Source organism: Syngnathus scovelli, chromosome 16 (assembly GCF_024217435.2).
Source record: "Syngnathus scovelli strain Florida chromosome 16, RoL_Ssco_1.2, whole genome shotgun sequence".
NCBI classification, from domain to species: domain Eukaryota; kingdom Metazoa; phylum Chordata; class Actinopteri; order Syngnathiformes; family Syngnathidae; genus Syngnathus; species Syngnathus scovelli.
The window spans coordinates 4,523,502-4,547,056 of NC_090862.1; the positions used below are offsets into that span (position 1 = coordinate 4,523,502).

At 38.8% G+C, this 23,555-nt stretch overlaps 3 protein-coding genes across 6 annotated transcripts; 1 reads left to right on the forward strand and 2 right to left on the reverse strand.

Moving 5' to 3' along the window:
* Positions 1–42: 42 nt before the first annotated feature.
* Positions 43–4,744, reverse strand: LOC125984225 (guanine nucleotide-binding protein G(o) subunit alpha-like). 3 transcript variants are annotated; one of them, XM_049746196.2, is made up of 10 exons: positions 4,558–4,744; positions 3,142–3,277; positions 2,980–3,071; positions 2,744–2,836; positions 2,460–2,620; positions 1,838–1,966; positions 974–1,103; positions 821–892; positions 458–545; positions 43–310 (listed from the first exon to the last, which is right to left on the reverse strand). In XM_049746196.2, the coding sequence occupies exons 2-10, from the start codon at positions 3,275–3,277 to the stop codon at positions 123–125; spliced, it is 1,089 nt and encodes a 362-aa protein (XP_049602153.1). In that variant the 5' UTR covers positions 4,558–4,744; the 3' UTR covers positions 43–122. The 3 variants fall into 3 exon arrangements, with proteins under 3 accessions (XP_049602153.1, XP_049602152.1, XP_049602151.1); XM_049746195.2 differs by lacking the exon at positions 4,558–4,744 and adding an exon at positions 3,638–3,807 and having other exon boundaries at positions 458–512; XM_049746194.2 differs by lacking the exon at positions 4,558–4,744 and adding an exon at positions 3,638–3,805.
* LOC125984223 (TANK-binding kinase 1-binding protein 1) lies at positions 4,391–10,477 on the forward strand. Of its 2 annotated transcripts, none has more exons than XM_049746189.2 (13): positions 4,391–4,535; positions 6,143–6,383; positions 6,493–6,621; positions 7,095–7,199; positions 7,275–7,419; positions 7,499–7,692; positions 7,776–7,837; positions 7,905–8,011; positions 8,172–8,356; positions 8,426–8,701; positions 8,797–8,877; positions 8,937–9,149; positions 9,230–10,477. In XM_049746189.2, the coding sequence occupies exons 2-13, from the start codon at positions 6,153–6,155 to the stop codon at positions 9,356–9,358; spliced, it is 1,857 nt and encodes a 618-aa protein (XP_049602146.1). In that variant the 5' UTR covers positions 4,391–4,535; positions 6,143–6,152; the 3' UTR covers positions 9,359–10,477. The 2 variants fall into 2 exon arrangements, with proteins under 2 accessions (XP_049602146.1, XP_049602147.1); XM_049746190.2 differs by having other exon boundaries at positions 7,502–7,692.
* A 792-nt stretch (positions 10,478–11,269) lies between these two features.
* Positions 11,270–23,447, reverse strand: LOC125984222 (oxysterol-binding protein-related protein 7). The gene is made up of 23 exons (XM_049746188.2): positions 23,334–23,447; positions 20,696–20,896; positions 19,720–19,863; positions 19,563–19,616; positions 19,351–19,464; positions 18,886–19,053; positions 18,375–18,534; positions 17,985–18,103; positions 17,779–17,868; positions 17,481–17,622; positions 17,197–17,321; positions 15,317–15,409; positions 15,061–15,238; positions 14,851–14,922; positions 14,417–14,631; positions 13,660–13,797; positions 13,492–13,555; positions 13,337–13,415; positions 13,070–13,214; positions 12,852–13,002; positions 12,643–12,769; positions 12,275–12,397; positions 11,270–12,172 (listed from the first exon to the last, which is right to left on the reverse strand). The coding sequence occupies exons 1-23, from the start codon at positions 23,397–23,399 to the stop codon at positions 12,067–12,069; spliced, it is 2,874 nt and encodes a 957-aa protein (XP_049602145.1). The 5' UTR covers positions 23,400–23,447; the 3' UTR covers positions 11,270–12,066.
* Positions 23,448–23,555: the final 108 nt, after the last annotated feature.

Below are 23,555 nucleotides of genomic sequence, written 5' to 3' on the forward strand. Positions count from 1 at the left end.
TTACAATTCTCAGTGTGTGGGGGCAGAACAAATCCACCAACATCATAACAAAATAATATTTTATTTAAAATAATTTAAAACAAATGTGGCATAATTAAGTGGTATTTAAAATAATTCATCTGTTAGAGGAGCTGAGTTGTTGTGAGGTTGTGCTTCATTATCTGTTCTATGGCAACCTGGAAAACCGCTTGGATGTTGGCGGTGTCGATAGCCGTGATAAAGTGGTGGAATATGAGCCGATTGTCCGCATTGCTTGTCAAGAACATGGTGGTGATGTGGCGAGCTGCAGCGTCCACGTCTGCATCTGCTCCTGGAATGGAGGCCAAGATGCAGTGGAACCGCAAAGTTAACAAATTTGGAATGAACACATGAGTAACATGGTTTGGGGCTGATTTTCTGGAGGGAAGGTTTTATGCCATTACAGAGAATTTTTTTTTTTTCTTAATGCATACAGTACCTTGAAAAGTAGAAATGTAGAATCTCAGGTGTCTTCCAGAGAGGAGTATCTTCTCCTGGAAAAGGTCAGTTTTGTTCATGAACAGAATCTGAAAGACGAATGGTGGAAAGGTATAAACTCATATACAACTTACTTTAAGTGCATAAACTGTATATTTGACATTGTCGTCAGGCTGCATATTAAATGTATCATTCTGGAGAATGCCAATCCAATTTCCACTGGTTTGTTCATTGTATTGAAATATTGACAGCAACAACTTAAATTTTTTTTTTGAAAAATTACATCAATGGTTACGTGTCTGATGTTTAACTGGCAACCAGTCAAGGATGTACCCCACCCTCTTGCCCTAAATCTGGTACCTACCACTGAGGTGAGCTTGAAGATGGAGTTGGCGCAGATCGATGCAAAAAGTTCACAACTTTCTTGCAGCCGATTCTACAGAGATTCCAGGCACAAACAATGTGGATTAAAAATGGGGTCGGTTAGCGCTGCTCAACATTCACCTCGTTACCGTACCACGGTTGGGTCTTCAGGAAGAGACATGTCATAACTGCTCAGGGATACGACGAACAGCAAGGCCTGCATATCGTCAAAACAACGCAGCCATTTCCTTCGATCACTACGCTGGCCGCCCACGTCGTACAACCTGTCAAAATGATGATATGAGATGAGAATAATTCACATTGATGAGATAATGATGAGTCCTTAGTGATAAACCATAATTTAGTACTGGAAGGTAAAATTATTAATTAAAAAAAATAAATAAACTTGGCCTAATTTTAGTTGGGGGGGAGAAAAACGTAATGCAAAGATGTCCATTCGGACCGATCGAGACTGATTGGATTTCGCCATTTTGATTTCCCATCACAAGCAGCAATCTGAAAAGTAACTACTACGTGAAACTTCGGTCTTGTTTTTGGCCAGCCACTTTTAAGAAAAGAGTTGCTCTTGGCTGCGTAATCGTAGGGCCAAAAGGAAAAATCATTTCAAAATATGATATGGCATTTAGCCGCACCAAAGGGCCTTGGTGACACAGGTAATGAGTTTCCAATGGGGTCAGAGTGTCTGTGACTTCTACCAAGGTCAAACGTCTGTTCCGGCAAGTGAAGGAAACAATGATGAGTGTGGACAGCAGGTCCATGATGAGAGCTGTTAGTCCTAAGAACTCAGTGTTCATTGTTGTTGATAAGCCACAAAGTACATGGGGAAAATTGTGAGTGAAAGCTGTATTAAAGTGAGACAAACTGAAAAACAATTTTCGGTTTGTGTGGAAGTTAAATTGAATCTTCGCCTCAATCATACAATCATAATATATTTAAGGTGCTGGCGGTTGCTGTTTGCATATTGTGCTCAAACCAACAATGATTCCAGTGGACATACCGGAATATAATGTCATCAACTTGGAAGTGCGTCTCGATGATGCCGCAGGTCCTCACTCTCACTCGGAGAACGTCTCGCTCGGTAGGGGTGTAATTGGGGGCGATGATTCGACTCATGTTTTGGAAGAAACTTAAGAAGGAAAGCATCACCATCACATTTTGCTACATTGCCTGCACCGCTTTAAATTGGCAGCAACAGAGTAAAAATTACAGACGAGGTGGAGACGGATAATTAGTATTGATTTCTTGACCGGATTTGGGCAGAAGAGGTTTTGGAATAAAAATATAAAATAAAAAAATATGTACATTGATGAGTATTTTTTGCATATTATTGAGATTCATTATGGAGTTTAAAAAAAAACTAAATATTGGAAACCTTTAACGCACCGTCCCTTTAACTAAATGTCAAACAATGCACATTGGCATAGTACATACATTTTTTCAGATTCGCCTCTGTCACCGTGAATAACGTCAAACGCCTTTTGATGACCTCTTGATGAGCACCTTCGCTACTATTTGTAGTTGGACAAATTTACTATAGCTTTTTTTTTTTTTAAATGTCAATCAATTCACCCTGTAATATTAAATAATATATTTGGTTTTTTTTGTCTCACACAACTCACTAGAGGGCAGAGTCATTGAGTTCAAACTCGTAACCTCTGGCGGCAGCCGCTCGCACCCCTTGGTCGGCCCACAGCGCGCAGAAAGCATGAGCCACAAAGGGAAGCAACTCCTGGTCGTTGCCCAAACATTGGCGACATGACAGGATGGAGCGAGCGTGACTCTAAAGACAATGAAGGAGTTGTTAATCATTTGCATGTATGTTTTGACGCAAGGAATTCCCTCCTTATTCGTATTTTAAGGCACTTGAATCCTTGAAAATTATTATCTTTTTAAAAATGCGCACCTTGTTCTTCTTGTCCGCCAGGTTTATCCTTAGCATCCCCATTCCTCGGAGGACAAACTTCATAGAAGTGAGAAGGTTGTCTATGACTGCAGGCTTCCGTAGGGACAGATTATTATTATTATTATTATTTTTTAAAAAAAGAAAGAAAAACATTATGTTGTAATCTAGCCTACTCCATATCAAATTAGGACAACAATGAGTGTGACACCCTTGGCCAAATAACAAGAGAACTGCACCTTAAAGCTGATAAGGTCTTGTTTGGAGAAGCCATGACTGTGAATGATCTTGATCTGTTTGATGAGAGTGCTCTTTCCACTCTCAGCAGTTCCTAAAACACAAGTTAAGACAGTCCCGTCCGAAATGTTTGATGTACTTAAATCCCAACATCACAATCTTACCCAGCATAAGTATTTTGACCACTTTCATCTCATTCTGGGCCTGCTCGGAGAGGTCTTGTTCTATTTTGGAGCTTCTCACTTTGGCCTTTTTGCCTTCCTCGGTCACATCTTGCCCAAGGCACATTTCCATGCACATCTGAAAAGTCAGGGTTTTTTTTTCTTAATACATCAAACACGGTTGAGTGGTATCTAGTATGAAACCCAATTCAATTCACTAAAAAAGATAAATAAAAAAAAAACACTGCAGACATACTTCAGTTTATACATTAATACTTGGAGTTACATTACTTCAAATTATTCAGTCATTTTGGAGTTACCTATTATTTACAACAACAATAATAACAATAACAGTTATCTCATTTTTTATCTTTAGTGTCTCCCTGAAGAAGTTAACACTGTGCAGTACAATTTGTTTTTTGTTTTGTGGACTCAATTCAGAAAACAATTAGTTAAAAAAACAAAACAAAACAAAAACGTAATTGACAAAATGAGGTACCTGCAGCGGAGCTGGCAGTATATTCAGACAGCAAAACATGGCTAATTGGCTCCGGGTTCCCTGTTGTTATATTGAGTCTTGAAATTACGATTTAAAAGCCACAACGCAGTCCCAAGAAGAAGGTTTATTTTTGGTCTCATACCGATGACGTCACTAAATTATATTCAAATGAGGCCAGGTGCGCAAGACCATAATTGACGTAAATTAACGTAAAGCAGTGTTATGTCGCAAAATCAAATTTTTAATAAATCTTAATTCAATTGTCCATGTTAATCTAAGAAATAATCCAAATGATATTTTATTCTAATGAGTCATGCTAACAGTGCTTTAATTGCTACCGTAAAATAAAAAAAGTGTTAAAAATGTTCAGTTTCTTTCTCTACTAAAACCTTTTCGCCACAGTAATAATCAATTTTGATGGTAATTAAATTGTTAAAACGCAAGGCTGTTCCTTATTTGTGCAGTCTACCACCCTCTGGTGGTTTGTTTGTTAATGTAGTTTAATTTGAGTTATGCACATTATGGCCACTTACAGTGTACGTGCATAGTAAGTGTGTTTTCGAGATTCTACATCCTCTATGCACGTATTGCTTCATATAATAAATTCAACTTTGCGTTAAGTTACGGCCGCAGCAAATTAATGTTATGTTGACGAGACATTGTTTTACAAAAAACACAGATTAAAAACGATCTCCTGATGCCTCTCTCCGATCGCGGACATTGTGCACCAGTATACATTGACACGGTCGGAAATTAATCTAGTCCCCTCCTCATCTAGCTGAGAGTGGGGAGGGGGAGGGAGGTCCACTCACATCAGCATCCACAGCTGATGTCACACTCTAGTCATGTCGACCCTTCCTCAGCACAATCAGCACCACCACTGCTTTTACCACGATACGTAAGTCAATAATCCCGATTACCTGTGCATCCTTGCTCGAATTTCCCTTTGCACGTTTCTGTCTCTAAGGTATAGTTTATGGAATGCATCACTAATAACACCGCTAGGATGTAGCAGGCCCGGTTGAGATGATTTTGTTGCCTTGCGGTCCATGGCGTGAAATCGGAGGTGAGACAAGAAGCGACGTTGGAGTGAGAATGCAAAGAAAATAGGAGTCGGGGGCGAATCACAGGAATGCGTGTTTATTAGAAATAATTGGCGTATGCGATAGTATTTGGCCTGAAATATGTGATAGTGTTCTTGAGAAACTTGGATTGCATTGTCAACAAATGTTTATGATTTTGTTAGTTATTCGTTACAATCCTGACTCAGTCAGCGTGTTGCGTTCACGTGTTGTCGGCGATTTGAATACTAACGCAGAACCTGGTGGTGTTTTTGCAAGCACTGCTACAAACTGACCTCTGTGATGCATGCACATGATTGAAATACTCAATGTGTTAGTTGATGCCTTGAATTTTAACACCATACGAGAAATATAAGCATGTCGTTTAAAACTGAAACAGCATTGCACATTTGAAGGATTGAACTAATAAGATTTGAAATGGCCATACAAAACGTTATTCTTTAAGCCTAACGAGAAGAAAAAAAAGTCCTTTTAGTGAAATGCAAAAATTAATGTAGTTCAAAATGTAAACACCATGACTAATGATTAAATTGTCATATATGGGCACATAACAACTTTGAAACTCCTAAATGACATTAATGGGACCTCTCCATTACAATGATGAAGTGACAGCTCGGGGTGGAGTTCCACAATTTAAGACTTGTATAAAAATCCTTCCTTTACAAAGAAACAAATGCTCAGCTTTGATTGTCGCTGTCATTTAATCCTCGTGTTATCGATCGCTGCAGAACTCTACTGCATCACACTGAGAGCTAAATTTTTTACTGGAAAACTAAATGAGGTCAGATGCATTAAGCTTTTATAATTATTCCTTCCATTCATTTTCCGTACAGCCTGTTCTCTGTTCTTTCCAATCTGATATTTTTAGATTTAATAATATCAATTGTTTATTATGAAAATACAATCTTTTGTGTGTGTGGGGGGCAATTACACACACTTATCGTGTGTTCAGGCGACTATGTTTGTGTTTGACTGCAGGGGGTTATTATGTGCAACATAATATGTTGGCCCATTAATAAATGAAATGCGAGGAAAACATATGGCCATGTTCTTATCTGCCCTTGGCTCACACCGCTCGTACTATGTGTAATGCAATATTGGAAAGTGGAGCAGGAAATTTTGAGGAAGAAAGGAAGCCAATACATGGTTGCAGTGTGTGGGCTGGGAGTGGATATGTGAGAGAAAGTGTGGGCTGTGGGAGTGGGAGTTATGCACAAGTCACATGCATGTTTTGACCTCTTTTGCTCTACGGCTATTGTTGTTTTAGGTAGTGCACACACGTACACAAACACACACACATGTGTGTGTATTCTTTGAGAGCAAAAATATTAAAACGCTCATTTTGTGGTGGTCTGTACATTGAGGAGGCTCCAACTTAATGACCTCTTCCTGATCTGAAAACTATTTTTCCCCTCTCCTACAGATAACTGTCGATGGAGGTATTTGGCACAGCAGAACTTGGGCTGTTGGGAGGTGGCGAAGGGCTACGAGATGACATAGACATGTCAGCGATCAGCTGGTCAGCTGATCATCTCCAAGATGAAATATACCCAGCATCGGGATTAGCGGTAGCTGCAGCTTATCATGACATTAAGACTCGTCTTGCCAGTTTGGAAAGGGAGAACAGCAGCATCAAGAGAAAACTCAAACACTACGAGGTCAAGGTGATGAACATAATACTGTACACATAAATATTGAAATAGTCAATATTTGACCTTTATGCCAATTCTGTCAATGTTCCTTTTTTTTTTCTCTTTCAAAAATTCTATTTAGTTTCCGATGATCAATACCTTTGGAGAGGAGCGTGTGTACTTTTCCTGTCAGCCCGTTATTAAAGATAACAATATCATCCAATCAGAGACATCCAACCTACAACACAGAATCAACTCTCTTACCCAGGAGGTACACTTGGCTTATGTTATTACTACCAATTAGTTTAAACAAATGCCTTTATTTCCCCGCTATGTACTTTCTGTCATCTTAATAGGAAAGAAGAATCTATCTTTTTTTTTTATCTCTAAAAATCTGAATAAAGACACTATTGCGTCATTTTCATCATTGAAATCGTCCATCACCGATTTGGCTATCGAGCTAGCACGCTAGCATCACAACATGGCCAACTTTGTTAAGACTAAACACGAGGGTTGTGTATCTACATCAATAACAACTGGTGTAGCAACAAGCTAACCGTCTTGTCTACCTTTCATCAGATGCTAATAATGCTAGCTCAGGCTGCTACATGACAACATTAGCTTGCAACAATACCAATCAATACTTAATCAAGTGGAGTCAAAAATCAGTGCTTCCTAAACTCCACAAACATGTTTCATATGCGACAACACACTAGATAAAGTATTTCTATGTCTGTGTCTCAGCTCCAGAAGAGCAAGGAAAGAGAGGAACAATTAGAGGACGTCATCCAAGCCTATGAGAAGATTCACCTCGAGAAAAGCAATGTCCAGAGAGATCTTGACAAGATGGTTAACACATACTCACATAAAGCATACTCTATTGTTTGTTGAGGATCTTCCTGTTTAACATATTTTATATTTTAGACCACTCTAGCAGAGCAGCATATGGAACGAATCTGCAGTCTGGAATCAGCTCTGAGACAAAGAGAAACGTCCCTTCAAAAACTCAAAACTCAACTCCATAACAAAGATCAGGGTCAACCACATGCAAGCCTGGTTGTACCTAGAGGTGAGTCAGTAGAAAGTCAATTGATTGACTCACTGATTGAGAAGATGTAATCCATACTTCATGTGTGTAATCTTGAAAGAAGGCCGCTTGCCAATGCTGCAGAGCTCCCGCAGTCTGGATGCTCTCTCAGACCTAAAGTTGCAGCGTCTAGAAGCTGAATTGGAAGGAGCACTGCATCAGGCTGAGGGAGCATGTCTGAGAGAGAAGGAACTGCGAGCTGAGCTTCAGAGACTACAGAAAGAAGTAGCACAGCTACAAGAGGTGAACAAGGAGGTAGGCCATTTTGTATTTTTTAGAACCTGTGCATGATCTTGAAATGACTCTATGAAGAGTGAAATAAAAATATACCCTAACAGGAGTTGGCCCCACACTGTGAGCACTGTGATGTAGAATGGATCAAGAAAGCTGGGGATGAACAGTAAGTTCTTGGGCATCTTATCAGACAGCCTGAATATTTGGGGTGACCATCATGTTGTGTGTTTCAGAGTTAACCTTGCATTGGCTTACACTGAGCTCACAGAGGAGCTGGGTCAAGTACAAAAATTGACAGCGAAACAAAGTGACCTGCTGCGTCAAATCCCACAGGAACCTGGTAGGTGCCTACTACTACTTTCCACAAAAATAGTTGATTTTCGAGAGCGAGAAGGTAAAACAACCAGCAGAGGGCTGCACAAACCAAAATAAGACAGCAGTTATTTGGTGAATTCTCCGTGTTACCTGATAATCCATTCTTCTCTTCTCCCACTTTCCAGTTTGTCGTCCTCCTTCTGCTCCTCAGCGTTTCTCTCCCACATCGCCCCAAGGTACTTCCCTCACCCCTGAAAGGCTGCTGCCTTCTTCCCCACCTCCTCTGCACAATGGTCCTGCCTCTTACTCCCATCAGCCAAGCAGCAGTAATCTTCGAGCAAAGTTCCAGGGTCGCCGTAGTTACTCTGAGGTAAATTAGTTCCTTTTATCACTTTGTTGAAATTACGCTTTTTTGTGTTTATAATTGTATCTGTCCAAGGTTTCTGACCCATCAGCCATACAGAGACACCCACCTCGCCTCATGAGAGACCCAGTATCTACTCTGCCTAAACCCAGGTCTCTCTATGGGGAGACACTTATTTATGGACAATCCAAATCCCATCTTCGGACTCCTTTAGTAGGCCTGGTCAGACCTGCATCAGCTCATGGAGCTGGTGGGGACCGAAGAGTGAGATTAGAGAGAAATGGGGGCAGCAGTCTGAGCAGCAGTCCTCATCATGGTGCGCTGGATCTGGGCTTCCCTCTGACTAATGAGGTGCAGCTCAAAGCCTTGATTACAGTGCAGGGCATTTAATTATACTCCATAAAGTTCATCATGAAGCATCTCGTCTTTCTGCCGCTCATATACAGGTACATCATTTCTGTCATCTGGATGATGGACCAGAGCCGACCCCACTGGTGACACCCCCACACTCGTCAGATGATGAAGAGGTGATTGGTCGCTCCCCAATTTTAAAGCATGCAACAATTTATGGTGTTGCCTTTTACAGGATGTAGGCACCTACGTCTCAGCGGCTTCCAGTCCTCCTCGAACACTTGGATCCTTATCACTTGGGGAAAAAATACTCCACCCCTCGTTCTTGTCTTCGAGGAAATCTGGTCAAATTCCATCTTTCTCAGCCCCTGAAGGCCCCACCACATTCTCCTGCCATCTGCCTGCCTACATGGACTCTGAGCATGCTCAGTCTTGGCCCTCCATTAATGTGAGTACAAACTATTAAGGGTATCAAATAATTTCAAATTGTGGTTTGATATTTTTAACGTCCACTTCTTCTGCTTGCAGTTATGGATGGAGTCAGACGAGAGTGCTGTGCGAAGCTGTCCTCTGTGTCAGCTGACCTTCCCAATTGGTTACCCGGATGACGCCCTCATTAGACACATCGACTCGCATTTGGAGAATAGCAAGATCTGACTCGCCCAATGAACGCCATTAGACTTTTTTTTTAGGATAAGTTCACAGATTTAACAGCAATAGTGCATAGTATTTGTTGCATTTACATCCTTTAAACAGGGCTTCTTTTTATCCAAAATTAAACCAGCAGCATTTTTACAGCAAATTCTCCATGCAGGCTTCTTTATAGGTTTTTATTTTCTGGTTGTTCATCTTTTTTTCCTCTCCTCTGTTTTGTATACTAAGGTCATGACCTTTTATAATCCATCCTGAAACAGGACTGGATGTTATTTATTAAGTTGCATTTTTTTCTTTCCTTTATGAGTTAACAGATTTAGAAAAGATCCAATTGATTGATAATTTAAAAGCCAAGCTCTTGGAAGAAAGTGTGTTTCCGTCTCTATAATCAAATTTATATGGGCTAAAAAAAAGAGTGTGAATTCTTGAAGCAATGAAAATTCAACTAATAAATGGGTCTGGGCAATTTTAACAAGTACATGGGATCAGTATCCAAATGGCACCAAAGCGAACCAGCTATAAATACAAATACAATATGTGCAACGCTTCTTCAGCAATATGTTTGAAATGGGGGAGAAAAAAAATAGAAATAAAAGACAATAGCAAAAAATTTACTTGTAACTTCCACTTCTTGGTGTTGTTCATTAAAGTGCCTTGGTTTAAATTAAATTCACCCTTAGTTGGCAGAAGTAGGCCATTACACAGTGATATTTGTGGCTACCAAACATCAGATATTGCATTCAGAACAATTGTATATTTGCAAAAAAAATTGCGTTTGAACATGACCAACTTGTCTTTGTGCTGTGTTCACTTGTTGACAATAACACAAACCATTGCCTTCGTGTCTCTAGATTAGGATTTAATAAATTGTCGAGAAACATGGTGAATAGTACTCAAATAGAGAAACCAATTTCATGAAATTGTATTTTTTTTTCCCTGCAATTGATCAATGCTATATCAATTATAAAAAACTGTCCGCGTGTATACAATTTAGAATGTACTTTGTCACAAATGTGTGCTAAAATTGAAATGTTTTGCTTTTTATTTCATCACCATTTCATTTTATGATACTACCCTTTGTATGTATGAAATAAATATCTATGTGTCGAGAAATAACTGCCAGGGGGTTCTAACTGAATATTGGGTCTCCATGTACATGAAGCATCTACGACAGGAACATAAAGAATGACCCAGAGGGAAGGAAGGCACATTTGTCTTAGATCATTTTCGACTCTGTGATGGCCATGTGGTGACCCACAAGAAATAAACATTCAGTATAGGCCAAGAGTGGGAGAATTCTAGGACAGTGGTCCCCAACCTTTTTTGCATCTTGACGTGAATTAATTGATTACTAACTAACCCCAAGCCTAACCCTAACCCTAGGCCCAACTCTAACCCTAGCCCTAACCCTAACTCCAGCCCTAGCCCTAGTCCCATCCCTAGCCCCAGCCCTAACCCTAGGCCCAACCCTAGTCCTAACCCCAGCCCTAACCTCAACCCTAGCCCCAACTCTAGCATTAATCCTAGCCCCAACCCTAATCCTAGCTCTAACCCTAACCCCAGCCCTAGCTGTGGTTAGAAAAATAAAATAAAAATCCTGTTAGTTTTATCATCTCAGAATGTAATCTTACTAAAACATTTTACTTTTATTTTAACAAATGAAAAGAATTAAAATACAATTATTTATAATCCTAAATTAACACGTCTAATCATAAAATTTCACTTCAAGCTACTGTGATTTTTGGCCAAAATAGTCAATGTTCAATTGCAAAAAACAAAAATGTAATTCTGATACATAAAGACAATTGGCACCTTTAATTGTCAAATAAGACACCGAGTGGTAAAAACCAAAGACTTACTAAATATAAAAACCAGAGAAACAATCTGAATGAATAAACTGAGCTAGACAAGTAGTAGATTCATTTAATTTATTAAAAATCAAAAAGTTAAACAGCTGATTATCAAATATTCTATTGCAAGCTTAACAATTGGAGGAAAATGTAACTTAACAGTATTTTCCTTCACAAGCTATGACTGAAATGTCAATTTAAAATACTCTGGCATGTACTTTATCAAGTGAAAATCTGAAAGTCTCATCGATTATATTCTCAAATCAAATTGGACATTCATCTTTGACGTGAGCAACGGCAAGGAATCGTGCTACATTTACAAAGGACCTTTGTGACGAGGTTTAGTGTGCACCAAAAAACAGGACAGCCCTAATCCACGTGTAAATCATCCCCACACATCTATCACGCCTAAAAATAACAATATGATTTTTGCTTTTATAGATGTTATACAATTAAATATAAATATTTTTGTTGCTATCTCTTAAAACAAACATGGAAAATATGAACATTTTTACCCAGGGATTGTTCACCCACACTATTAAATGATAGGAAAGGTCAACTTTTAAATCAAGGAATATTCAGTGCTTATCTATGGAGGTAGGCAATACGATGGGGTTAAAACATCTGACAAATAAAAATGTCATCATTTGTTACAGACGGCATTTCACCCCTGTGGTCCAAAAACAAATATAAATCAGAGGTTCATGAATGCTTTCAAACTTTCCTCAGCCTTTCCATTCCGACAGTAGCAGCATTCTGGAATATATGTACGCTCTAGGTGGGTGTATTTGTGAAATAAAAAAAAAAGGGGGGGGGGGGGAATTTAATTCATTTTAGAGAACTGAGAGCAAAGCATTGATCCTACCACAGGTCTAGGTTCTCAGTATTAGCAAACCCTGGTTCTTTACGGAGATCCCAGTAGTTTCCGTTGTATAGCCACACTTCCTCCTTATCCTTGGTTTCTTTCCTGAAAACAAAGAAGCACAATACACATTGATGTCATTAAGTACATTACACCGACTGAAGAGCAAGAATTAACACCGACTTGGTGAAAAAAAAGTCTTCTTACCTGAAGAACCTTGGGATGTGCTGCTTCCCTTGCTTGGCCATCTCCTTCCTCCTCTCCCTTTGTTTCTCCTCCACCTCGTCCTTCTTTTTATCCGCCTCTGCTACCTTTCCCTCTTCTAGGAGCCTGATCAAAAGATTGCGTGAGATGAAAGTCAAAAGTCCGGCCCGTGGGCCAAATGTATATAGCTTATACATGGACAAACTTTTAAAATGGGCCAATCATTGAAGGTGCGCCTTATAATACAGTGCGCCTTATAATGCGGAAAATACGGTATTAAAAAAAAAAATCCAAACAAATATTTGTTTTCTTATACGTGAGAAGAGTGTGGTCCTCAATTACATAAAAATGGAAATTGACGACTATTTTACCTCTGGTCTGGTCTGAAACGAGTGTCTGTTGGTGGAAGGACAGCTTTCAGTTCAGGTGTGAGTTCATTTAGCTCTCTGGCATAGCGTGAGAACCCGTAGAACTGAAAGTGGTCATCAGGCTGTACATCTGAAAAAGGACATTTAAATCAAGCTGTCAGAACAAAAAAGGCAGTAAGAGGAATCTTTGTGCTTGATGCAAATGAAGTTACTTGGCTTCCAAATGCACTTTGGGGTCGATAGCGTGTCACAGAAGATGCCTTCGTGCCAAAATCCTCCAAAACGATGCACGACCTCTCCGGCCCGGTCTAGAACCACACCCTGAACCCCATTTTTACTGCTGTCGGAGGTCCAGTACTGAGACTGTGTGCAGAGAGGAAAGAATCAGAAAATGTTCTATAGATTTAAAATAAAACAATCTTTTTCTGACCTTGACAAAAGTTATCTTGCAGGTGCAGGCGTCGCTCTTTTTGTTTCTGATGACCACCTCACCGTAGTGCTCCAACCAGCGTTGCTGACTCAGCACATTGTGAATGCAAGTAACTGCCTTGTTCCATTCATAATGATCACCATACCTACACATATTTGATTCGGTTAAAATCATACATGAAGATAACATTAGATATGTTTTTTTTTTTTTTTTTTTGCTCTCAACTGGCTCCTCCTCACATTTGTGTCCAAGAAAGCTCCATCTCACCTGGGTAAGGTAACATTGACAGGTCCACTCGAGAGGATCTCCACCGACTTTCCCCAAAACTTGTTCTTCCATCTTTGATCTTGACAAAATAGACGCAAACTGATTACCTACTATTACAGGTAAGACAAATTTAAACTGACTACACACTTCACTACCTTGCCAGAAGGTGAAGTTTTGAGACTCGGCGTGGCACGCAGAGATGGGAGGATGATGGCTCACCTTAAGACAACGGATCATTAGATATGTTTTAAAACTAATTGGTGGTATAATAACAATAAATCGAAATAAAATGACACCTATTATGAGTAGAATTGGGACGTTACCTGCTCGCTGATATAGCGGAAGCCTCTGTCTTCTCTGAGATTCTCGTATGTTTCTCCAAGAACAGGATTGAAGGGTTTGTTGCGATACCTCCATGATGCCCATGCATATCCAGAAATTGAAAATGCTGCAACGTAAACCTGGCCCAGGGTAAGAACCAGTTTGAAACATATGTTAGATTTAGAGCTGCTATTTTTTCCGCCCCACTTTGCCTAATGTGACGCGACTCATCTACGAGTTTTCACCGACACGTTTCAAGCCTTGAATAAATGTCTCCAGCCTTGTCCAATCAAATTACTGTATTTTCTGGACTATAAGGCGCACCTTCAATCAATGGCCCATTTTAAAATTTTGTCCTTGTATAAGGTGCACCGGACTATAAGGCGCACCATTAATGCATCATGTCAGATTTTTAATCCAAATCATTCTCCATTCTATCTTTTTTATTTCGACTTCAGACGCAACAAATTACTTTATAATCACAAAATAATGATCCATCATCTTTTTGATTCATGATTCATAGTCTTCAGCGGGCCACTTATGATTGATTTCATGACACAATGTTTCGGGACAGTTTCAATTTAGGAATTTGGTCCATATGTAAGGCGCACCGGACTATAAGGCGCACTGTCGGCTTTTGAGAAAATTGTAGGTTTTTAGGTGCGCCTTATAGTCCGGAAAATACGGTACCCCCAAACAATTTAATCAGGTGCGAATTGTAGTCCAGAAGTAATGTTTGATTTTTGATTCCAGACTCACCATACGCTCATATGGATCATCAGTATGATTAGCAATGTCAAGCAACTCAGAGTACTCCAACTCTTCTGACACTCTCTGCAGCAAAGACAGAGGTTCATTGAGAGCCACAGGCATGGAAACTCTTGAAAGATCTTTGCCAATGTTGTTGTAGAGGATGCTCATGATGCCAATGTGGCTGTTGTCCGTTCCTGGGGCTGGCAAACAAGTGCGACGACCTGGATCACAGTAACACAAAATTCAATGCAAAAAATACTTTGAGAAAACTTTTCTCTCTATAGAATTAGCACAGTGTTATGACAAAAAGTCTTGTGATGGACAGTCCATGATTTTAGACGTAAAATTTCAAAAATATTATTTACTTTAAACAGTGGATACAGTTTGTAGCTGCATTAAATAGCAGGTTATGGTTCAAACTAAACTAGCAAGAGCAATACCTGTGTCGGACACCGGGGTGGGTTTGTCAGTTGCATTCTTTAGACTGGCTCTGTATTTGAGGTTGGCACTGGCTGAAAAAGACAAAAGTCACATTCTTAATAATTCGGTATCTTCTTGAATCAAATGGAATGATTCTTTTGGTCCGTTGATTGGATGAGCAACAGCCAAAACAAAAATAATAATAATTTCATGCGTATATTTATTCTCACCGTGTCCTTCATCGGGCTCAGATGTGCTTGTGGTGGTGATGTCACTCAAACCAGATTCATCAGAACACTCTGCTTCGGAGGAGCTTTCACAGAAAATCACGTCACTGGCATCAAAATACTCTGCCATGGAATCAGCCACAGAGGGTGCACGTTGACTATGACTAAAAGATGGCGTTCTCTGCGTCAAGAAAAACAAAAGGCCATTTTGAGAATTGTTGTTCCACATTCAGATGCAGAACTCCGAAAATGTGCACACCTGGTCTGCTTGGACAGTGCAGAAGGATTCCTCAGTAGATTCCGAGGACAAGGAAAGTGAATGGACTTTGGCCGAATGAGACTGCATGTCATACTAAAACAGCATATGAGAAAAAAAATAAAATAAATAAACTAGATTTGGGGAAAAAAACAATTTACTGCTTAGACAATATATTATATTTTTCGTATTACCCTTTTTAATTTATGGTCCATTCCAATCTAGTAAATATTGAACACTGCTTCCACAGGCATAAGTGTATGTGCACATGAAACTTAAAATAAATAATTTTCTCCTTTTTCACCAGATGTTTTTTTTGTGTGTTTTTCCTTGCCCTCCTGCAGGTTAAGATCAGGGGATGTCGTTAATATTGTCAACTGTGGGAACGAGACTTTCATTACATTTAACTTTACTAAAAAGTATTTGCTCTCTTTTCAACTTCCCATTATTTTTGGCGTACTTTCCTCACTTTAACGTTTACCATCCTCAAACATCTACAGCCACCCAATACAAGCTGAACTTTAGAGTCATCAGTGGAACACACCTTTACAATTATCACAGGAATGTTAAATGTTAAGCAAAAATATTTTGGATCGTTTCCCTTTGTCACACAACTAGCCGTTTGTTGTGCAGCATGCCGAGATTGCGATCGTGAAATTCAGTGAAGGAAGGTCAAACTTTTTTTTCTTCATGTCTGCTAGCCACATGCTTGCTTGCTACTCATCACGTGACATCACAACTCTGCAATAATCAAACTGCAATCTTGGAATGACTACCAGTTTCGAATACAAAATAAAAGGAAAGGTGATTAAAAAATAAATAAATAAATAACTGCCCACTCAGTGCATCTTTATGAATGACTCAACCAGGTTTGCAGATAAAAAATCCAACTGTGAATTCTGATGCCTCGCTCCCAACAAACAGGCCAAACCTGTTAAACAGTTTCATGCGAGGCCACAACAGTTCAGATAAACTGATGACAGGGATGGGCCCTTTTTTTTTTTTTTTTTTAAATGTGCATGGAGATAAAAACATGCATTAACTTTGGATGAATAAAGGTAATAGGTTTCATTTCTCAACTAACTACGGTCATAGGACAACACTGAAGAAATGATAGTCAATGATTGCGAAATCGTTAGCCAGTCAGCGTGCAGCTCGTATAATAACGCAAACTCCTTTCAAAATAAATCTGTTTAAAATCACTGTCAACAAAAGAGTACTCCCCTAAGTGAAAATGTCAAAATATGCCAATATTTTGTGTGACTATTATTTTTTTTCCAGCCCTGCCTTAACTCATGAGGTTCAAGAGAGATGAACAGCTGGAGTATGTTTGAGATCTTATGGTGCTCCAGCTTTTATTTAAAGACGCCCCATAGAAGCTACAAACGATTTCGATCTGGAGACATTCAGTTTCCAAATGATGGGGCTCAACATGCTCTGCCTCAGAATGGCACAGGCATCCATTTTTCAGAAGAGGCTTCCTTGACAGCCATGCAGACCAATTTTATGCAGGGTGCTGCTATGGCCCGGCAGCACTCACAACAACCTCGGAATGACACTAAACCCTCAATAACTGGTCAACATGTTGAGGCCCGACCCAAGAAGAACCTGAGAATAACAAAGAGCATATGACTAAGGCTTAAAAATGTTCTTGGTTGGGTGTGATTGCAAACTGGGCTGGGTGTGACCTTGAGGGACATAAGTTGTACATAGCTGTTGTGCAAACTTGTATTGAAATGAGATAAAATTTTACATTAAAAATTTTAGAAAAATTTAAATTAAGTGACTTTTAATAAGCCGTGTGTTCATTACGCGGTTTTATTGAAAAAATTATACATGTGCTCAACATAAATACTTAAATGGATCGGACTTATGTGGATCACCTCTGACATTGTGCTGTACAATGAAGCTGAGGGGTTCTGGCTCCGACCTGGGCCAGTCCGGGCCTGTCTCAGTCGTTCCCTCTCCGAGGTCAAAACTTGATGAACAGACTTGAGCGAGGTAAAAACTGTAACATACAAAGCATTTGAAATTAGCAGATACTAGAAAAACATTTAAAACCTGGAACTGTTTATTTAGAATCCAAAATGAAGTAGAGAAACCGGTGTCAACAATGAGCATTGTTGAATTATTATTATTATTATTATTATTATAAACAGACACATACCCCTCTGTGACACTACGCAGATGTCCTGATGGAGTTTCTTGGCTTCTGGGGAGGTGACTTGAGGATTAGACAACTGCGTGTAGACGTAGTCCGGTATGGATTGAACAGACCTGAAGTCGTTACTAAGGTGGCTGGAAGTGAACTGGAGAAAAGAGTCCAAGATAGCAAAAAAAAAAAAAAAAACATCGCTTTAGTACCGTATGCATGTTCCTTTATAAAAAATCAAAAAAAATCTGTAAAATTGATTCCAGTGGAGAACAGATTTTTTTTGTACAGCATATAAAGAAAATAAACATACAACTCCTCCCATAGCTTCCACACGGGACAAAGTCCTGGAGTGACCAAACGGTTTTCCAGTCTTCTTCTTTGGTTTCTCCAAGGACAGATTCTGGGTGGATTGAGGAAAAAAAAAAAAAGATAACCTCAATTTATCAGAACTGGAACCAAAAGAATCAGTGGACAGATCATTTTGTTCAATAAGGGCAAATGAAAGGTAGAATTTACCTGCATGCTGATGCGCTTCTCCAGATCTGTGTCTGTGATTGGAAAGCTTCCTTCGAGCCAATGGAGTCGCTGAATGAGCAAGGCCAGTTCTGTCAGATCTGTCTGGCAACGAGTCAAGTCTGATGGAAAAGGATCCATTTTATAGGGTGAACCTTACCCTTTGCAAATACGGCTAATCAATTTGAAAGCTTTTGTGGGATTGATTGGGCAATACGTAATCACTTCCTTGCAGTCATTGTGAATGGTGGTCATTTTTTTTTGCCATGGTTGTATTATTATATTTTCTCCAAATTATATAAAGACCCAAATATTCCCAAGGTGCATCTGCGGATGGTGTATATATGTGCATCATATTTGCGACATGGATGTAAAGCTTGCAGCTTTTCTTACCTTTGGATGTTGCATCAGTGTCATTGGTCTGCTCTAGCCAGGCTGATACCTTGTTGGTCACGCCTGAATGGGAGGCACCAGTTGGGATGGGCATTTCCGTTTCTGGTTGGAACACTGGTGCCGAGCTGGCAGAGCTGGCAGAGTTGGCAAAGATGGGCAACTAAAAAAAGAAACATAAAAAATCACAATTGTGACATTTTTTTTAATGAACTAGTAAATAAGTGGAATGTGACACTAAGTTTCGTAGATGAGATAATAAGTCAATTATTTTTGCCAGCTTTTTTTAAGTTTCAAATTTATGTCCATGTAGAACACACATTTGTGTTTTTTTAATTTTATTTTTTATAAACACGGTTTTGCAACAACAACAAAAAACTGCTTCCATTCAACACTCAATAGCGGCATGGAGAAATAACTATACACATTTTCATTCAGTAGAACCACATTCATAACACGGAAACACACAAACATACACAACCACGCACACAATTCATTAAAAATGTCGACTCACCGAGGTTCTTTTTCTCTGGGCCTGATTGTTTAAAATTGGCAAAGAACTGTGGCCAAGAGAGATTGCATGAAGCACTCCACGTTGGACGCTCATAGCCTCGTTCCTTCGAAATCCACGATGGGCACACAACTTTGTCACCCAAATGTAAAATAACTCATGGCTCTTGGCCTAACAGAAAGGAAGAAAATAGATATTAGCAAAAAAAAGAAAATAATGTTCCCTCGGTATGTCGCAGTTCATTTTTTGCATTATGCAGATCCTTTTATTATTTTAAATTTTAAGAATTTGGTCAATTTTAAATTAAAATGTTAATTATGATGAATTGATTTGTAAAAGTAATTACGGATTAATTTCATAATCCATCTTTTACTATACTACAGAATTTAAAAAAATAAAACTGGTCTATATTGATGATCTTGAATGAATTTGAATTCATGTGACAATCAACAGCACTTTGAAAATTACCATCAAGTGGTAGAGATTGTCTCCACCATCCAAGTCTATACGTTTAGACTTTTTATTAATGGACATAACTGCAACACTAACATCCATAGAACCATGAAGTTTTCCTCGTAGAATCTGCAAAACAAAGTGAGAAACAAAAATAACCGATAAGTCATAAAAATATACTATTACAAGACTTCCATCGTCAGGAAAAAAAAAAATCCTTCACTTACATCTTGATGTGTCTTTGAATACTTCAGAATTCCCTTTTCCAACATGAAGTACCTCTAAAATATGAGAGAATAAATCCTCGCATTTTCAGCCAATGTTGAAGCGAGCTTCAAGCCAAGAATCTTTTTTATTATAAAATCTTTAAAGAGGTGTACGTACCTTGTGCCAACCCTTCAGAGGGTATTTCCTCCTCTTCATCAAAAAGCCCTCACATATTCCAGGAATACTGAGATCCATAGAAGAGCCAGGAACAGAACTCTGGTCTACTTGTTGCAAGTCTTCCATCACTTCCCAATTGCGAGACTGCATACAATACATATATATTAATCAACTTGCTAACTTTGCGGCAAATTCTCCCGTGTGCTTAAGGTTGCTGTGCAGTTATTGACGATCATAATAAATCGTACTTGAGTTTCAGATTTGGGCGTTGCTTGGCAACCTGGTTAACTTTCTTTCGCTTTGCAGTGTCTTCTAAGCATTCAGTCACGAGTACGGTGTTCTGTTTACCTGAGAGGATGAGTATGACGTCCCGATCTACTAGGTAATTTTATATTTTAAGTGTTGCGGATTTTCCAATTGAGTCTTTATGGAATTTACGTCTAAGAAAAAAAATCTGGTCCGCCTCAAAATGAAACACGCCTCTTTGGATGTTCCGCATAAATTTCCAGGTTATGTTTGGTGGATGCGTCATACGCACAAGTATGAGAAATTGACTTAAGCACGAACGGGAGAAAATGCACCTTATAGAGTAAAATAGTAAACAGCAAGTTAATCTTGTCACGCATATGATCTAGTAATTTTAGATGTCTGTTGGAACGGTGACAGGGAAGGTGAAAAAAAAAAAAAAATCACTGCTTTGGAGGCATTAAAGGTTTCTGTAGGGTTTATGAATGTTTTGAATTGTTTTAATTTTTTCAATGGAGCATTTTACATTTTGCCACTCCAGCACAATGTTTGGAAATACCTAAATTGAGGCCTGATCTCTCACAGAACACACATATTTTACATTATGATTATATTTTAAAAAAAAAATAATGAATAAAAAAATCTAGAAAAAGGTGATATGTCAGGCAATGTTCAAATGGGGTCTTAAAGCTCGATAAGAATTTGCAACAGGATTTTGCAGTCGAGTTACCTGTTTTGAATGTTTGGAGGAGCCAGTGCTGCTGCTCCTGGAGTGGCCGGGTTTATATACACTGGCTGGGGATTTGTCAAGGATTGATATCAATGAATGGTTGCTACTAAGCAAGGGTGGGCACAGCTGGGGGTCCATTGGTGCACTGTCAAGCGTGACAGGACTGAGGACTGGCTGTGTGTCACTGCACAGTAAACGGCACTGTGGAGGGTCAACAAAAGCAACAGACGCGAGTTACAACTATAGCAAAATTTTCAAATTGTTATTTTATTAATTGGACACAAACAAATTTCCCTTATAAAACGCTGAGATTTTAAATGATCAAAACATTGACAAATTATAAACTTTAAATCTCAAAATAAGATAACTGAAGCAAACGGATCATTGTGATACCACAGCGGAAGTGTCATTTTCAAACCAGAAATATTTTAAAATAACTGCATAAACAGGTTGTATTAGTTTACTACACTGTACAAAAAAATATTTTCTTTTCCAATGTTTTCAGAGGCTGATTGCACTTGCATTTTTAATATGCAAGCTGTAAAATTTGCAATATTCAGCATGGTGGTGGCATCCTAAGTGTCTAACCATTAAGCCAGGGTCCCTTTTCTAAGTTCAATTATTCATTCTTAGTGGACTTGTAGAAACTAAGAACCTCAATGATGGATAGCATCACATTTTCTCATCAGTGCATAACGCTACAGCGGCTGTATCCATAGAGAAAAGACAAAAGAATAATAAGATAAAAGAAAAATGTGGTGGCGTGACAAGAAAATCTGTGCCAACTCAAACCACAACAGACATTTAAAGTACATTTTGTTTTCCCATAACCATGATATAATGCTGGTAAAAATCATGCTGAAATAAAATAGTAATATTTTCAGTGATGGGAACCTCCATCAAAAGTCATTACAGTCTATATAATATGTAGAGAACTATTAAATTATATTTTAAAAAGCTAGCAATAGCTGTAGTTTTTTATTTTCCAATTGCTATGAACTAATCACATTAGTTAAAATGAATGCCTTTCAGTTTAGTAGAGATAATGAATAGGTACAGGATATTATAAAAATGTATGTACTGTATCAAACATTATCATCCTGAAATACTGCAGGATTATGAGTTTGTAATCAAAATTTGATGGATTGTATAATCGTCAAACAGAAAGCATGGTTCTAAATACTACAAATATTTTTTCCCCACAACATTCAAAATGCATTTAGCAAGTATTGAATGGACACACTGATCACTTGAGGTCAACTAAAATGAAATCAAAGACTGAAATATTTAATCCAAACACACCTTCTTTACTCTGTGTGAAGATCTGTACTCCAAACAGTCCAAACAAAATACCTTCAGCTTTTCTCCAGGATAAAAGAAGCTCACAAAAATCAGAAAAACAATACCTCCATGAGCTTTTCTACAACATAGTCCTCGGACAAGTCTCCTTAATGCAATATAGAGAACAAAGCCACGCCCGAGTGAGTCTGTACTTGCCAGACAGGTGCATATCACAGAGAAGCAAGTATCTGGGTGGGGCTAAAAGTTCTTCACCTTACCCAACAGGCCTGCCAGCTCTGTCATCAGGGGGAGAGCTACAAACAAATTCTGAATGACTTCCAGAAAAAATATAAATTGCTACGATAGCAACAGCACAAACAAACTTTCCAAGGTACCACTTAGTTTCCAGTATCTCCTTTCCTCTCATGTTGAAACACATTTTTCCAAGATGCTCTTGAATGCAACCTGAATAATTGACAGATTATTCAATTGCACATAGCACGAAAGACAGAAAGAACCTTCTAGTCACATCTTAAGTGGAGCAGGAGCCAATGCAAGTTGGCTAGTATCGGAATAATATGATCAAACTTTCTCATCCTGGCTCCAAGCACATAAACAACAATGGCTGTCCCGACTGGTTTGCTGTGTTTTCAGCAAAAAATTCCAAGAACAGTACCAAAATATGTCACACCAAATCATGTGACATCACTCTCTTCTTATTGGGTAGATGACAACATCAAGATTATGAAAGCAGAGTCATCAGTGTAGAGTTAAAATCCTGTTTGCCTACATTTCATCTCAAGGATTACATCTACAAGCATAAATGACAGAGTACATAGTGTCATTGTAAGTGCAGCTAGTGCTAGGTCATGTGGAGAAAAAATAAATAAATCACAATATAGGCCAATTTATATCATGATAAATATACTACAATTTATTTTCTGTGATTCTACAAAAAAAAAAAAAAAAAATCGGTGCTTACCTTTCCTCATATTATTTTTGAAGTGACATGATTTTATTAACTGATGAGACCAAAATGAAACTCTGCCAACTTGATGGAAAAGCCAATGTAGAAAGGATCTGCTAAAAAGATCTGATTAAAAAAAAAAAAACCCTCATCCGTGAAGCTGCTAACTAGTCTTTATTGATGATATAACTAATGCTACTCGCAGCAAAATAACAGCTAAAGTTGCTAAGAAATTAAATAATGACCAGAAACCTGGTTACTAAAACTGGAAATTTACAACCAGTGTCAGCCGGGTAACCTGTCGTGGTGGTGAAAAGTTTGTTAGTCAGGATTCTAACAAAATGATCAATCAGTCCTAAAATTTCTTAAACGTATGTGGCAATAATTTACCTGAAAAGCAGCAGCCGGAGGAAGCAATTTGACTCTCCTAACACGTCCCTGATTGTTTGAGACCATGCCGTCACGGAACACTGGATTGGAGCTCACCACGTTGCAAGCGCACCGGGAGATAGGTGCATCATGGGATCCAAAAAAAAGGGGGGGAAAAAGAAGGGGCGGGGGGAGTACAATCGATTCTATTATTTATAGGTCAGCAAAGACAATGTACACGAA